Consider the following 15,831-nt stretch of genomic DNA (forward strand, 5'->3'; position numbering starts at 1 on the left):
GCTTGGGGCACATCCTGGAGTGGTGGGCTCCATTTGGCACCCAACGGCTTCTGGTGATAGGTTGGGCTGGGCTGTGCTTGGCTTTGATGGGCATCTCTACCTCTAAAACTCTTGGGGACTGGCCCCATGGGGTGAAATACAAAGTGCCCCATACTTCACTCCCTCCAGGTTCTCGCCACACTTACAAATGTACACTTCCAGGTGACAAACTCACACTCACATAGTCACACTCACATACAGCCACTCAACACAAACACACTTGTTTCTAAACATGTGCTCAACACACACACACACACACACACACACACACACACACACACACACACACACACACATACACACACACATCCATGCACCAACACACTGGATGGTTTACAATACTTCAGATGGATGAAGGTCATACAAACACAGGTTACTATTCCATCAATGTGGCCTGCCTACTTTGATGCTGGATTGAATCTGGAATTAATAAAGTTAATTATGCTGTTAGGATACTGCCTTGAGATAAAATATTTGTAGAGCAAAACTGCCCTGGCACATGTAGGGAACCATGTGTGCTATATGGTATGCCTGAAACGCCACAACAGGATGCGTTAAAAAAATTTTATTTAGAAGACCTTAATTAGAAATAAATTCAATTCAAGCAGTGTTAAACTTTGTGTTGAGATCACATAGGCATAAATGACACAATGATACTGGCCAAAAACAAAATGTATTATTGGAAAGCAGTGTATGAAAACATGGCACATGAATTATAATAACCTACCAAATGTTGCATCTAAGCAGTCTTTTTGGATTGTGATTCTGAATACACTAATACTGCGATTATAATTGTGATTCAGTGTATTGTGCAAGTTGAGTTGCCTATTTTAAAAAATCTCTCCAATACATAATTTCATACAGAAACTGTATTTGATGATTTTTAAATAGAAAATATGTTGTGTTTTGTATGTAAAGTTTTACAAAAGATTCCTTCCTCTATAGCTTGACAGGGAGCTTGGATCTGTCAGGTGCTGCAGCCAGGTGCCTCTGTCACCAGAAAAAAAAAAGACCTCTTAGCAGCCTTGTACATGTTTTAGCGTGCTCTCCCACATGGATGCGCAACTGGGCATGTCTACATCCCTCCGATGAAACGTTCATCCAAAGTTTATCGGGCTCTCAAACACTCTTCCTAATGAGCTGTTGCCATGGCATCCACAGCAGTGTGAGGTTGTGGCGTCATGGCAACAGATTACTCACTGCCTACTTTAGGAGCCATCGCCCAGGCAAAAAGCGCTGCGACGGTGTGTGTTGCAGTTCCTGCGTGCGTTGATTAAGGTTTGTCAGAGCAAGGTCGAGTCAACCTCGCTGTCGTTCGCCACGTCTGGTGCTCTCTGCCGCGGTGAGGAGTTACAGAGATGTGATATATGAAGCCCCACAGGATTGCTCTCAGTTTCCCAGACTGTATTCATCTTTGGCACTTATTGCTGAACTGATGCAAAGAAAACAAGAGTTAAAGCAGTTTGGTTACTATGAGGCATCTTGTATTGTATTAAGCACTGGAAAAGCAAATGTATCTGTATCTTGATTGGCTGCCCCTTCAATCAGTAGTTTTGGATCTGAGAAAATAATTTGCAGTAATCCTTAACTAAATTGAGACTCATTTCTGCACTATTATTGCTGGAGAATGGACAGAAAAATTGCAAAAGCAGAAAAGACAAAATGATTTTTAGTGGGAGCAATGATTTTTGTCAATGAACTCTGAAAAATCTATTAATTCAAGAGCTATTGGAACTTTTGATTTGAGGGTACCCAATCAAACGGGTCGTAGCAACAAAAAGAAAACAACCCAAATGTTATATAGATTTTAATGATTGCTGCTTTTTTATTTTCTGGTTAGCTGTGGGCGTTATACATCTACAGTGCCCTTTCACATTAGAACGACAAACTTCAATGTATTCTATTGGAATTCTGTGTGATACACCAAAACATAGCACATCATTATGACCTGGAAAGAAAATAGCTGTAGGATATGTGGTTTTCAAAATCCATAAGAAATAAATATCTGAAAAAGCATCTTGACAGTATCTGTAAACATTAATTTTCCAAGTCTTTGCACTAATTCTGAATTGGATTTACATCTGGGCTTTGACTGAACTATTGAACCATGTCTTTGTATAGCACGATTTGTACACAGGACAACTCAAAGTCTTTTACAGTAAAACAAAGGAAAAGAGATGAGAGAACTTAAAACCCCAAATACAGAAACACGAGATATGCTTTAAATCACATAATAATTAAGAAATGCTCAAATTTAAGCCAATAAAAAGCTGAGTCAAGATAGAAATGAAATGATAAAGCAGTATTTGCCCTTGATGGGTAAGCTCAAGTAAACAGTAAAGTATTTGTAGCCTTAATGTAAAGCAGTCAATTGTTTTTGCATGTCTCAGATTTTTAGTTAGTTTGTTCCAGAGCTCAGAGGCATAAAAAAAAAGTATCAAAGTTAAGCCTCTGCCCAAGTCACAGTTCTTTTCCAGACTCTTAATTGTTTGTTTGTTTTTTTCAGGATTGCTCTGTATTTAGCTATATTCTTCACCCCATCAGCTCTCACAAGCTTCCCTGTCTCTGTGGAACAAAAGCCCCCTACAGAAGGATGCAGCCATCACCATATTTCATGAGATATTGTTTTCAGACTGCTGTGCAGGACTTTTCCACCACACATAGTGTTAGCATGAAAAGCAAGCCTTTCAGTTTTTGGTCTCATCTGATCAGAGCACCTTTTTTCCACATGGCTGCTGTGGCAAACCGCATTCTTGCTCCAGAGCTCCCCAACTTACCATGGACCTCTTGGCTGCTTCTCTGATTAAAGCTTGCCTGGCCTGTCAGCTTAGGTGAACAGCCATTTTTGTGGAGTTAAGTGATCTCCTATTTTGGGTAACAGATTGACTAGATATTTACAGCTTGGGATATTGTTTCATTACCTAAGCCTGCTTTAAACTTTTCCAAATGTATTCCTGACTTGTCTCTGTTCCTTAGTCTTCATGATTCTGTTTATGTAGTAACATTCTCTTAACAGAACAGCAGGATTTACACAGATTAAATTACACACATTTAAGGAATTTACTAATTACATGCCTTCTGAAGAACTGATTCAACTGGATTTTATGTATGCGTCAGGGTAAAGGGGCCTAAATGCAAATGGACACCATAGATTTAGTCTTTTCTTCCACTTCCCTATAATGTGCTACTATGTGTTGGTTTATCACACAAAATCCGAATAAATTACACTGAGTGTTGCTGTTGTCAAGAGACAAAATGAGAAGGGGTATTCCAGGGCTGCGAATACCTTCGCGAGGCACTATATATGTACTTAGGCTGTAAGCTTCCTTCGATTAGTATAAATGATGTCACATCACCAAAACATGCAGTGTAAATCATATGATGTGTGAACGAACTGCTGTGTTGACACTTTTAGCCTCCTTCCTTTCTAACTTAGTAACAGATTGTTTTCTTTTCATTTTTGCTCCCACCGGCTGACGTTTAACCTCACTGTTGTGAAGCAACGGCGCACATCCCAGTAGATTTTCTCACAAATAACACACCTATCAGAATTCTCTATCCCCACCTCCATCTTACTGCATTGGCAATACCAACTTGAGTTAATGAATCCAACAAGCTGCAGAGAAGAGATGCACATGCATGCTGAGGCAAATACTGTTCCTGAAAAGAGTAAAGCTGTCAAAGTAACAAAGGGATTCTGAGGGAGATTTAGAATATGTAATTTGTTCAAAAGGTAGCAGAATAATGAAAAACATGAAAGAAATGGTTCAAAGCAAGTAAAGAGCATAGATTATTAATGATTTTTAGATTATTAAACTTATCAAGTTATGAGTTTCAGTAGCATTCATAAGGTCATGTTTAAATATAAATCTTTAGTCTAGTATTATCTTAGCACTCCCCCCAACTTATTGCTCTCACTTGTTTATTGTAAACCAGGAATTACTTGTCACTCTGCAAACCTAATCTATATATACTTTCCTTTTTTTACAGCACACTCCACATTATTGGCACCCCTAGCAAGGTGTGTTATTCTCTAATTTTGGTGAGCCAGGTGCATGCTCGGTATGAGAGATTGCTGCAAAGTTAATGACTTGAGGCAGTTGTTGCCAGATGCTCGTTCAGGAGGAGGGAATTTGCTGGGGTTCCTTAGATGGAAAACCTTTTATGAATGGTCATATTAATCCTGAACTTAAATACATTGTTCCATAACTAGGATCGAATGTAATTTTTTTGTAAAGAGCCTTGAGATGACATTGGCTATTAGTCAGTGCTATATAAATAAACTGAACTGAATTGAATATAATGTAAAATTACTTAAAACTGGTTGTACTGTAACATTTGTTGTGAATTGGTGCTGCATGTAAAATTGAAATGAATGCCAAAAGTGAATACCAAAGTGTTTTTTTGTTGGCAGTGGGATAAGGTGAAAAAATGTAATCTGTGACTGAAGGTCCTCAGACCTCAGTTCTCTGAACTACAGCAGCAAAAGACATGGGTCCTTGCTGTTAAACTGAAAAAAGATGACAACAGTTGATAACCTCTGTGGGCCTTATGGCCCCGTGGAGGCACATACTTTGAGCTAAAAGATTAGTTTGGTTTGAACTGTACTTTAGTAACCATATCTAAATGCAAATTACAAATATTTCTGAAATATTTTCTTTGAAGTTAGAATAGAATAGAATTCTACCACTTTTTAATGTCCTAATTGTTCATATTTTTATTATTCAGAAAATGAACAAAATAAGAGGTGACCTGTGATACAGCAAGCACCACTACAGATGGATAACCATGGTTAAATGCTGTTTGGTATTGTCTGTATGCATGGAAACACTGAATTTAAATATTTGCTACCTTTTTAATCTGACTGTGCTCCAATCTCCTTCCCTCATTCCTCTTGCTCAGTTACTCACACATAGCTTTGTTTTTTTCATCCATTAATCCCAGCCTGCTTAAGGAAGAGAAAAGAGAGAAATCCCTTTACAATGTCTGGACTCAGCCATGTTTACTATCTAACACTGGAGGTAGCAGCATTCCTCCAGACGGCAGAGGCCCTTTTTTGACGCTCTTTACGGTTTTACTCCCTGACAGATGTCGAGGTTGTTGTCAGTGAGCCCCGTCAGTGTCTGACTATTGAATAGCCGTCCGGGGATTTTTGTTTGGTTTAGGTTGGTCTGCATGTCAAAGGAGGAAAAACACAAAGACTGTAAATGCTGTCAGATGAAAGGTGTTAGACAGGCCCTCATGAGAACTTAAAGCAATTTTTGGTTTCTTTTTCTTTGTTTTTTTATGGCGATGTGTTATATTGAGAGTTATATAGAGTTTTTATTCATGCCTTTTTCTATTTTATTTATTTCTGTGTTTTGCCCCCTTTTTAAGGAGAGATACTGAGGGCTTTCGAAAAGCAGAGGAATAGGGGCATGGAGAGATGAGCTAAAGGACTAAGACTGCCTGTTGAGCCATTTTTTGCCATTATTGAAAGAGACAGTGAGATGTAACATCTGTTGGTGGATTTGGGCTGAGCTCCGGTCTATTGGTCCACTCCTGTGGAATAAAGGTTAAATGTGCGTGCTGACCCATTTTCCTTCTCTAGCAGTCACTCCTTTCTTAGTTCTTTCCATTTCTGCTCCAAGTTGTTGCTCTTTATTGGAGTGTAACAGACAGGGTCAATAACCATGCAGGCAAGATGATTTTATCTATGCCTTGTGTCCATTTGGGGTTTATTTAATTTTTTTATCTAATCCAGATTCAGCTGTTTGCATTATTATTCCAAAAGCTTAGCTTGGTTAGTGTGCATTGGTGGACACCTCTGTTCTCTTTGATGTATTTTCTATGTGTGGTTCAGCATGTAAACAGCCCAGCCCCGACAACATGGCTCCTTCAAAAGCACCAGGCAAATTAGGGCACACACATTATCCTCATTCAGATTGCAGTTATAATTGTAGGTACTTCTCTGTTTTCTCAGTATTTGTGAGTTTTTGAGCAGTAAAAACTACAAAAACTACAGAACCTACAAAGTCTGTAATTTGTATTTTCTTAATCTGCACAAATATTGAAAAACTAAAAAGATATGATTCCCTATCGCACTTTGAAAACAGCCAAGCCATTAATCCATCTCCCGGTCTCTGCATCCATCCATCCACCCATCCATCCATTTGTGCTTTGCAGATTCCATATTTAAAACCTGGCCACTACAGAAATATTAATTAATAATGAAGCTTTGTATTTGTACTTTAGAAATTGCCTCAAGGGACTAAAAACTCTGGAGAAGAAGGAATTTTCACATGGGAAATGGGTAGGAATTCTGTTTTTTGCAAACTGAATTATGTTGTTTTCTCAATTAGAGCTGTTTTCTTAACCTCATCAGATCATTCACAGTGTTGAGGATTATCAATCTGCAGGATGCCAGAGGAGCCCAGGAGACACTGAGATATTGATGTCTGTCAAAGCATTCAGAGTTTCTGACTAAAAGTGTCATACCATTTTTTTATTTTTTTTACTGAACGGCAATTATATGTTGAGTTCCAGGTTCATAAATAGTTATACTGGTATGGCTATTATCTTTAGTGGGCTTCAGAAACTTTGTGCATTATTTAATAAAAGGCTGCATGCAGAACAAATAAGTATTTCCAGCATTTTTACCTACTAATTGTTTATGCATTTTTACCTTAAATTTAATATTATCCTATTCAAGATGGTGGTCAACATCACCGGATAAAATATCGTACACCAGTCTCAAGGATAGTTTATTTTTAGTATGTTTCACCTTTGTGTTTTTTGGGCAGATCCTCATCCACGCTCCACCTTTACACCTGCTGCAGTTTCACTGAGAGACTAAATGCTCACAGAGCCAACTTTCTTTCAGTTTGAGCCAGTGTTTATCATAAGAAAGTGGAATACAGAGTGCAGTGCCATAGCTGCAAGGAGAGCCCAAACTGAATGTGAGTAAGTGAGTTGATATGTGTGTATGTATTTTCGAGTAAAGAAACAGAAAGACAATGGATCTCTGGGTACCAGTTTTGACTGACACCAACCTTACAGGAAAAGCCAACAAAAGCCAAGAGACGTTAAAACATCATGGGCACATAGTAGGACTATGAGATGCACCGAGTTCATTAAACAAATAGCCACCCTGGTACTTGACCAGTGCACTCAGACCAAAAACATATTACTAAATGACATTAAATGACGTCATTTCTCAACCTCTGGAAATCCATTAAATGATGAAAAGAATCAACAGAGATTTTTTTTAAAAACATGTCTGACATGACTATCAACTGCTCAGACAACATCACCTGTATTTGTACAAGTGCTAAAAAGACATCATGTGCAGGTAAACCTACAGCTATAAATTGTATGTGAAGGATCTTTGGGTTGCCGCTGTTTAGAGGACCCATATAAAATGCGAGTAAAAATGACTGCCCAGTCATGCACCATTAAAATTTATAAACTGTGAAAGCAAACACACAGCAGAAATGCTTGGGATATACATGCCCATCTCTAACTATGAAAGGTAATGGAGCAATCTATTAACAGCTACACAGGAGCATGAAATGTCCATCAGAGTCGGAAACATGTGGTTGTTTGTAAATGTTTGGAGGGAGATGATGCCATCTCAAATGATGTAAGGGCTGGGTATGATGAAACTAGGAAAAATAAAACCCCATACCCAGGCAGTGAGATATGGGAAACATATTATTGCACAAAGAGAACACAAAACGAGTCACTTCAGTTTACTTATGGATATAATTGTTGAAAAATAAAACTTTCTCCTTTTATTACTATATAATTCCACTTTTACCATTGCCAAATAATACTGTTAATATAAGCTTAATCTATTCAATTAAATGTAATGTTAACCTAAAAAGGAAATTAAATGTTGTACTAAAAGTCTGAGGCCTACAGACAGAAAAGGAATGATGAGAGAACTGTGCCCTATGGTTCTCATGTGCTGCAAAACACTTTTCTTCTGTCTCATGAACTGTGGCCTGTTTTTCAGGTAGACATTATTTCATTATTCAGGCCCATTATGGAGGTATCCACCTGTATCTTGTTGAGTTTCTTATATAGTAAACCAGAGTGATTTGTATTAAATGCATTTAGAAGTTCATGTTTCTCTCATTGCTACCTGCTTTGTCTAGATGACAGTGAGTATGAAGAAGCAGAAGTGTAGGGGTGTATTTGAACCTCATGAAGAGGTAGAGTACCATTACCAAGGTGGATGAAACAGTTATGGAACTTGTTTCTTTATTGAACCTTTGATCGATGTGTGCAGCTCATGGGTTCTGTCCTATCTATCTCAATGTCCTTGTTCTTGGAGTGTGTGATCTTTATTCCTGAACTCATGTCTTTTACATTCTTCTGCTGGAGCTTTGTCTAATCTTTTGCAAACTTTATGATCTGCCTTACCAAGAGGAAGTTGTGCAAAGTAGCTGTATGCATACTTGACATATGCATTAAACTAATCTAACATTTTATTACCTATGATGAAGCAGCTGACAACTCTTGAAAGGTTGGAAGTGTAATATAGCGAGAGGCATGGTAAAATCTCCAGAAATTGGCATTTTTAATGTTTCAGCAACATCTTGAAAAGCATTTGAAACTGTAGCTTACAAAATGTGATCTCTAGTTAAGCAAGGCTGCTACTAGCTTTGACACCACAGAAAATCGTGCTACTTAAATGTCAAACTAATGCCCCAATAATAACATGATTGTATCTCATAGTAAGCCATGCAGAGGTTCTTTCAGCACTAAAGAAGATTTACCAACTTCAGCATGCTGAATGCTTATAGTGACTTCGCCTGAAAGCAGCTCAACCTACTTAATGCAGATATTGATTATTTTATGATTTGGGGGCACTTATAGATTTTGTATAGTGCATTGAACTTTCATCTGTAAATAGTCAGGGGTTCCTTAAATATGGAAAAATAATAATAATAAAAAGAAAACCAGAAAGTAGGTGCAATAGTACAAACTTTTACACTCGTCACCTCAACACACACACACAAATGGGTGCACTTGTTTCTAAACATGTGCTCAACACACACACACACACACATACACACAAATACACACACACACACATATACACAGAGTATACAAATTGGTTGTACATCAAAAATGAAACGCGTTCTTCAAAGATGTGACAGGACTTAATGTTTCATGGACTCAAATTACACATTACCCACATAACACATTTTTAATACACCCACATATGTGACAGTAGCTTAAAGCATATTCCAAGGACTTAAAGTGCCTCAAATGTTCTGGGAAGTACAAAACTAACTGTGAAAAAAAATCTGTAAGCCGAAGACTTTTCCAACCCAGACAAGATTTCATCTTTTCTGATTTGTTTCTAGTTCAGTAATGATAAGCCCTGGTAGTGTTTTAGATATCTGTTATGTTGAGGCTGTGGGATAAATAATTTCCGTGTTGGGTTTACAGCTGTGCCATAGTTTCAAATAATGACTCCTCAAATTGTGATTTAAAATTCAAAACACCTTTCTGAAGTATGTTAGCATCCCCTGATAATGACTGTCTTAGAGAGCACTATGCCATTGCAACTATCATTTTGCTGAGAGACTGGCAGTGTGGGCTTGGTCAATGACATATTTGCTCTGGTTAATGAGGATGAAGCTGATTTTTATTTGTCTAGATTGATTGATTAATGGCCAGATACTCCAGTACAATATTTAAAAATTTCATCGCTGTTAACCTTCTAACTTCTATTGACAAATGCTCAGAAAACATTTCCGAGAGCAAAGAGAAAAAAAGAGAGAAGTATTCCTCAGACAGATAGTGTACTATACTCCTCTTGGACTGCTTTTCCAAATGTGACTCAGTGACTAAAGTAGTGCCCACTGTGTTGATCAGGGATACAGTATTAACCTCAGTGTGGGTGTTCTGTCTGTTTGCTGTGTAGGAGTTTGCCACTCTGACAAAGGAGCTGAACATATGCCGGGAGCAGCTGCTGGAGAAAGAAGAGGAAATATCGGAGCTGAAAGCTGAAAGGAACAACACCAGGGTACGTGTATGTCTGTCCACGAGCAAATGTGTGGGCAAAGTGTGTTGTCTTGCTGACAAAAAAAAGAAAACATCCAAGTTTGAAATGAATATTTTCATGTTTGTGTGTGGTGTTGTAGCTGCTGTTGGAGCACCTGGAGTGTCTGGTGTCTCGACATGAACGCAGCCTCAGGATGACAGTGGTAAAGAGACAGGCACCGCCGCCATCTGGAGTCTCCAGCGAGGTGGAGGTCCTGAAAGCTCTGAAGTCGCTGTTTGAACATCACAAGGCTTTGGATGAAAAGGTGGGCCCACAGACACCCTTTGACCTTGGTCAGTTTGTGCACACACATTAAATGCCTAATTAAATTGTTTCGTTGCTTTTTGTGTTATGATGCCATGCTTCTTCTCAAACTGTATAGCTGTCCCCTCTCACTGATTAATTATGAATAAGTTGATTTTCTGATATGTTTTTCTTGCCGTTATTTTGTTAATGAACCTTATTACTACCTCGCTGTCATAGTAAAAGCTATATATGTAAATAAGGAAACTGCTGCTCAAATACTTTTTAAAGAAGGAAATGGAGGATGTCATAAGATTACGTTAACACTAGTGGCTGCATATTAACATTGCCTTGCAAAAATTGATGGACCTTGAACTTTTTAACTTTTTGGCGTAGATTCTCAATTGGACATAGGTCTGAACTTTGACTGGGCTATTCTAAAACATTGATATTCTTTAACATAAAGCACTCTATTGTACACTGTATATTTGTGCTTGTTTTCCTGCTGGAAGGTAAATCTCCACCCCAGTCTCCAGTGTTTTGCAGCCTCTAAGAGGTTTTTCCTTTATTGCCTGGTATTTATCTCCATCTGTCTACCTTTAACCTCTCACAAGATTCAATGGTACTGTTGAATAAAAGCATCCCCACATCATGATGCTGCCACCACCATGCTTTAACAAATAGAAAGTGTTTTCATAATTATTTACAATGTTTTCTGCCAAAAAAATTGGCTTGTGAAAGATTTAAATTTGGACATATATGACCAAAGCACATTCTTTGAAGGTTTGAAGTTGTGCAATACTGTTTCCTTTTTCAGATGATTGAACAGTGCTCTGTGAGATGCTTAAAGCTTGTGATATTGTTTTACCTCCTAACCCCACTTTAAAGTCCTCCACAAGCTTTATCCATGAACTGTCTGCTATGTTCCTTGGTCTTCATGTTGCTGTGTCTTAATTAATGTTCTCTAACAAGCCTCTGAGGACTCCACAGAACAGCTAGATTTACAGTGAGATAAAATTACACTCTAGGTGGACTCTATTTACTAATTAAGTGATTCCTGGAGACACTAGGTTCTACCACATTTTATTTAGGGGCATCGTAGTAAAAGGTGCTGAATAAATTGCATGCCCTACTTTTAGGATTTGAATTTGTAAATACTGTTGAAAACCATTTTTAATATTTCACATAAATTGAAAAAGCATGTGTTTGTAATTCAAGAAAACCTGGGAACGTTCAAGGAGAATTAATAGGTTTGCACACCACAGCACCAAAAAAACTCATGTCATTTGAATTGTGACCCATTTTCTCTGTGATTATGTTGTCTTTGTCAGGTACGAGAGAGACTTCGGGTGGCTCTGGAGAGGGTGGCAACCCTGGAAGGGCAACTAGCATCCACCACCCAGGAGGTAAAACAAGGAGGTTAAAGCCTTTAGGTTTGTGAGGTAGAAAGTGTATGACAATGATGGCTAATAATTAATGTTGTCTTATGACTCTGTTAGCAAGCATTCACACATAAAAATCTCACCAAAGGCAGATAAACTAAATATTCAGCTCAGACCCAGTTATAATGTTATGCCAGAAGGAAGGTAATATGAGAAATAAAGTCAGAGCTTGTTTAGATAAACGGGTCACTTAGTTTTATAAATAGAGAACCCTTCTTTTTCTGTAACGTAATTTATATTTGTAGGTTAGTCAAATTTACAAGTTTATGTGTTCCTGAGTGGCACTATGTTCTGTTTCTAAATGCATGCAGGAAATAAAGTAAAATAATGTTGTTGTTTTTTTGTTTTTTTTTCCTTTTAATCTCCTTTGCAGTTAAACACGGCAAGGCAGAGGAAGGATGGTGATTCAGTGGAGCGAACAGATGGATCCAAGCCTACATGGAAGGTCTTTTGTGCTAGTTTCTTGCACTCTGGTGTTTCTCAGCTTTGGCCTTAGTTTCCCATTAACATTAAAGATCTAAACTTAATGCATCTTTTTTAAATTTGTTTGTTAACTGAGGTGTAAGAGTAATAAACGTCTATCCTTCCACCAGCTTATCTATGCATTTATTTTACTAATGTTTCTTTTTTTAAGCAGAATTTCAAATCTTTTCTATATGTTTAGGTGATGGATTTTATCCATTAGTTTTCATATAATTTTTTTAAAGAATATAGAAATATTCTTTAGTGTATCCTCGTAAAGATCGTTTTTCCTCCCTGACAGCTCTACTCTCTGTATTTGATATTTGGTTATAATGTTTATTGTTGCATTTAAATGCTTGTTGGCATGTATGAAGAAATGGTGTTTTATGGGTTTCCAATCTGTGTTTGTGAATATATCTATTGTACAATTTATGTACAATACAATACAACATATTTATGCTTATGCTTATGTGATATCATAAGGTGTTATAGAACCTGACGTTTGCTAATCTTTTATACAGCCGCAGGGCCTTAATTTGAATCATTTGAGTTATAATGGTAAATATAAATTATACACCGCTGCACAGTTCACCAGGTGTGTTTTATTACACAGTTTTAGCGTGTATGTTTATGTATTTTTCAAAGGCATTTATTAGACAGCAAAATAGAAACATTTGGAAACAGAGGGGGGTCATAGAATAGCTTTGCTGAAGCCCACTGTGTTTTCTGTCAGAATGTGTCCCTGAAGGTTTGTTTAATCCAGATCCTGGAAATAAAACCACTTTTAGTTGCAAAGAGAGGAGAAACATCTAAACAACATGAGAGCTTAACCTCACATCATTTATCTTTAAATGCAAATATCTCAACACTTTTTTATGTAGGCCACTAAAAATCATCTCTGTAACTCAGCCCAGTGGTGTAATTCATGTATTAATGTTCAGACAGGTGGTTTATTCCTTTTAACTGTGTGTGTGTTCCCCTTTACAGAGACTTCCCAATGGCTCCATAGACGCCCACGACGACGGCAGTCGGGTGTCTGAGCTTCAGGACCTGTTGGATCGAACCAATAAGGAGCTGGCTCAGAGTCGCGAGCATGCCGCCACACTAAATGGCCGCATGGTGGAGCTTGAGGCGGAGCTAGCCAATGCACGACGAGAGCTGAGCCGCAGTGAGGAGCTTTCAATAAAACAACAAAGGGAGCAGAGAGAGGTGAGATTACATGGTAATAGAGGTGGGAGGCGAGACATAGAGACACAAACAGATTTGTTGGGACCTTGGTAAAGATGTGTGAAATCTTTGAAACAAAGTTGTGCTTGTTTGTGGTAGAAAAATCCTTTAATTTGTTGGAGTAACAATATCCCAATTAAGAAATAGTTTTGTTTTTTTCACAAAAATAATGTCTGAGTGCTGAAATGGCCACTAAAGAAAGTTGATTTTGTGTCTAGTAAACAATTTTCTTTGTTGATTTGTCCTTGAAAGATACAATGAAAACAGTTTTAGTTTACTGACAGAGTCCACAGTATTTGTAATTTAAAATAAATGAATATCTCCAAGAGTTCATGATACCAGGCAATCCAAGAAGGTTTCCATGGACTGTGGGGGAGAAACAGGCCCACAGCATCACAGATCATCCTCCATTCCTAACACTGAGGTGCTTTTCCACATATCCATCTTTTTCCTCTCATGCCATACCCACCTGGATTATTTGTTGCATAAATGCTCAACCTTAGGTTCCTCTGACCAAAGCACATGGTTCAGTCAAAGCCACAGTAGAGTTATACACATGTTTACCCTTGTGATTGTACAACCAAAAAAGGATTTTACCTGACATCACTCCCTCACAACTCGTTGGCATGTAGATAGTGTTTATTGGTTGTTATGGACTTTGTCACTGCAAGAGGCCACTCTGCTGCAGTTCTCTAGCAGTGAGCTTTGGAGATTTCTTTACCATCATCACTACCCTCCTCAGTGTGCATGGTGGCAACCGAAATATAGGTTCCAGCCTAGAGGCCAGTAGCTGCAATTATACCATGTTTGTATTCCAGGAAACAGAAAGTGATGCAATCAAATGTGAGCTTATATTAAGTATTTTTATGCGTCTTTGCCAGGGCTGTGTTGTTTCTTGTTCTTTTTTGGCATCTAATGCAGAGAACACGATGTTGCTCTGTTTTAGAAATTTAAATATTTTCATTCACTAGCATCTAAACAAGATACATCTTATCTGTTTTTATATTTTTATTTCTATGTTACATGTTAGGAAAAAAATGCAGCACTCACATAGGACAATGCCAGAGAGGCTAGTATTGCAACATGTTGCAGAAAAAGTAATGGACCTTTATTAATTGGATCACCCTTTCTCTCTTTTCCACATGTAATGCCAAGTATTTCTTTTTTAATGGAAAAATGTACACAGGCATGGCCATAATGATCCAGCTATGTCCACTATGTGTAAAACAAATTCTAGTCAGAAAAAAAAAATAGAAGTAGGTTTTGAAGTTTAGGAGTTTGTTCAGTTTTCAATCATTTTGTTGATAAAGGTTGGAGCCTTAGAAGAACAAAGCAATAACAAGCGATTAGCTGAAGATTACAGATAAATCTCAAAAAATGTGAAGATCATGAAAAATGTCAACATTTTTTGTCACTCATTTCAGAAAGGGAAACTGATATATAGATTAAACACACATAGAGTAAATATTTCAAACCTTTATTTCTTGTCATTTTGATCACTATGGCTTACAGATAATGAAGACCCAAAATTCAGTGTCTCAGAAAATTAGAATATTACTTAAGATCAATAAAAAAGAAAATTTTAAAAGTAAATGTCAGGCTTCTGAAAAGTATGTTCATTTCTATGCACTCAGTAGTTGATCGGGGCTTTGCATGAATTACTGCATAAATGCAGTTTGACATGGAGGTGATCAGCCTGTGGCTCTGCTGAGGTGTAATACAAGCCCAGGTTGCTTTGATAGCAGCCTTCATGACATCTGCATTGTTGGCTCTGGTGTCTTTCATCTTTCTTTTGACAATATCACTTAGATTCTCTATGGGGTTCAGTCAATCAGGCCAATCAAGCACAGTAACATAATCGTCAATGAATCAGCTTTTGATTCCTTTGGCATTATGGGCCTGTGCCAGGTCATGCTGGAAAAGGAAATCAGCATCTCCATAAAGCTTGACCGCAGAAGAAAGCATTAAGTGCTGTAAAATTTCCTGGTAGATGGCTGCATTGACTGTGGACTTAAAAAACACAGTGGACCAACACCAGCAGATGACATGACACCCCAAATCATCACTGACTGTGGAAGCTTCATACTGGATTTCAAGCAGCATCGATTCTGTGCTTTTCCACTCTTCCTCCAGACTCTGGAATCTTAATTTTTAAACGAAATGCAAACTTTTCTTTCATTTGAAGAAAATACTTTGGACCACTGAGCAATAGTCCAGTTCCTTTTCTCCTTAGTCCAGCTAAGAGGCTGGTAGCCCATGTGTAGGGTTCATCTCTGTGCAGTGGCTGGGCTTGAGCCCCCAAATTCTGGTTGAGGTTAGGACTCCAACCAGGGACAGGTGCATCGAGGACTGAAGCCTCCAGATGTGGAGCTCCTCTGC

The 15,831-nt window shown here is 38.0% G+C and overlaps 1 protein-coding gene across 3 annotated transcripts in view; it reads left to right on the forward strand.

Annotated features, from left to right (window-relative positions):
- Positions 1 to 15,831, forward strand: part of ppfia4 (PTPRF interacting protein alpha 4) — a 109,216-nt gene that overhangs the window by 58,495 nt on the left and 34,890 nt on the right. For all 3 annotated transcript variants that reach the window (XM_047347557.1, XM_047347555.1, XM_047347556.1), the window contains exons 2-6: positions 9,959 to 10,060; positions 10,179 to 10,343; positions 11,653 to 11,727; positions 12,137 to 12,208; positions 13,213 to 13,434. In XM_047347557.1, coding sequence (XP_047203513.1) covers positions 9,959 to 10,060; positions 10,179 to 10,343; positions 11,653 to 11,727; positions 12,137 to 12,208; positions 13,213 to 13,434 — 636 coding nt within the window. The remainder of the gene's footprint in view (positions 1 to 9,958; positions 10,061 to 10,178; positions 10,344 to 11,652; positions 11,728 to 12,136; positions 12,209 to 13,212; positions 13,435 to 15,831) is intronic.

This window comes from Girardinichthys multiradiatus, chromosome 20 (genome assembly GCF_021462225.1).
Source record: "Girardinichthys multiradiatus isolate DD_20200921_A chromosome 20, DD_fGirMul_XY1, whole genome shotgun sequence".
In the NCBI taxonomy this organism is placed as follows: Eukaryota; Metazoa; Chordata; class Actinopteri; order Cyprinodontiformes; family Goodeidae; genus Girardinichthys; species Girardinichthys multiradiatus.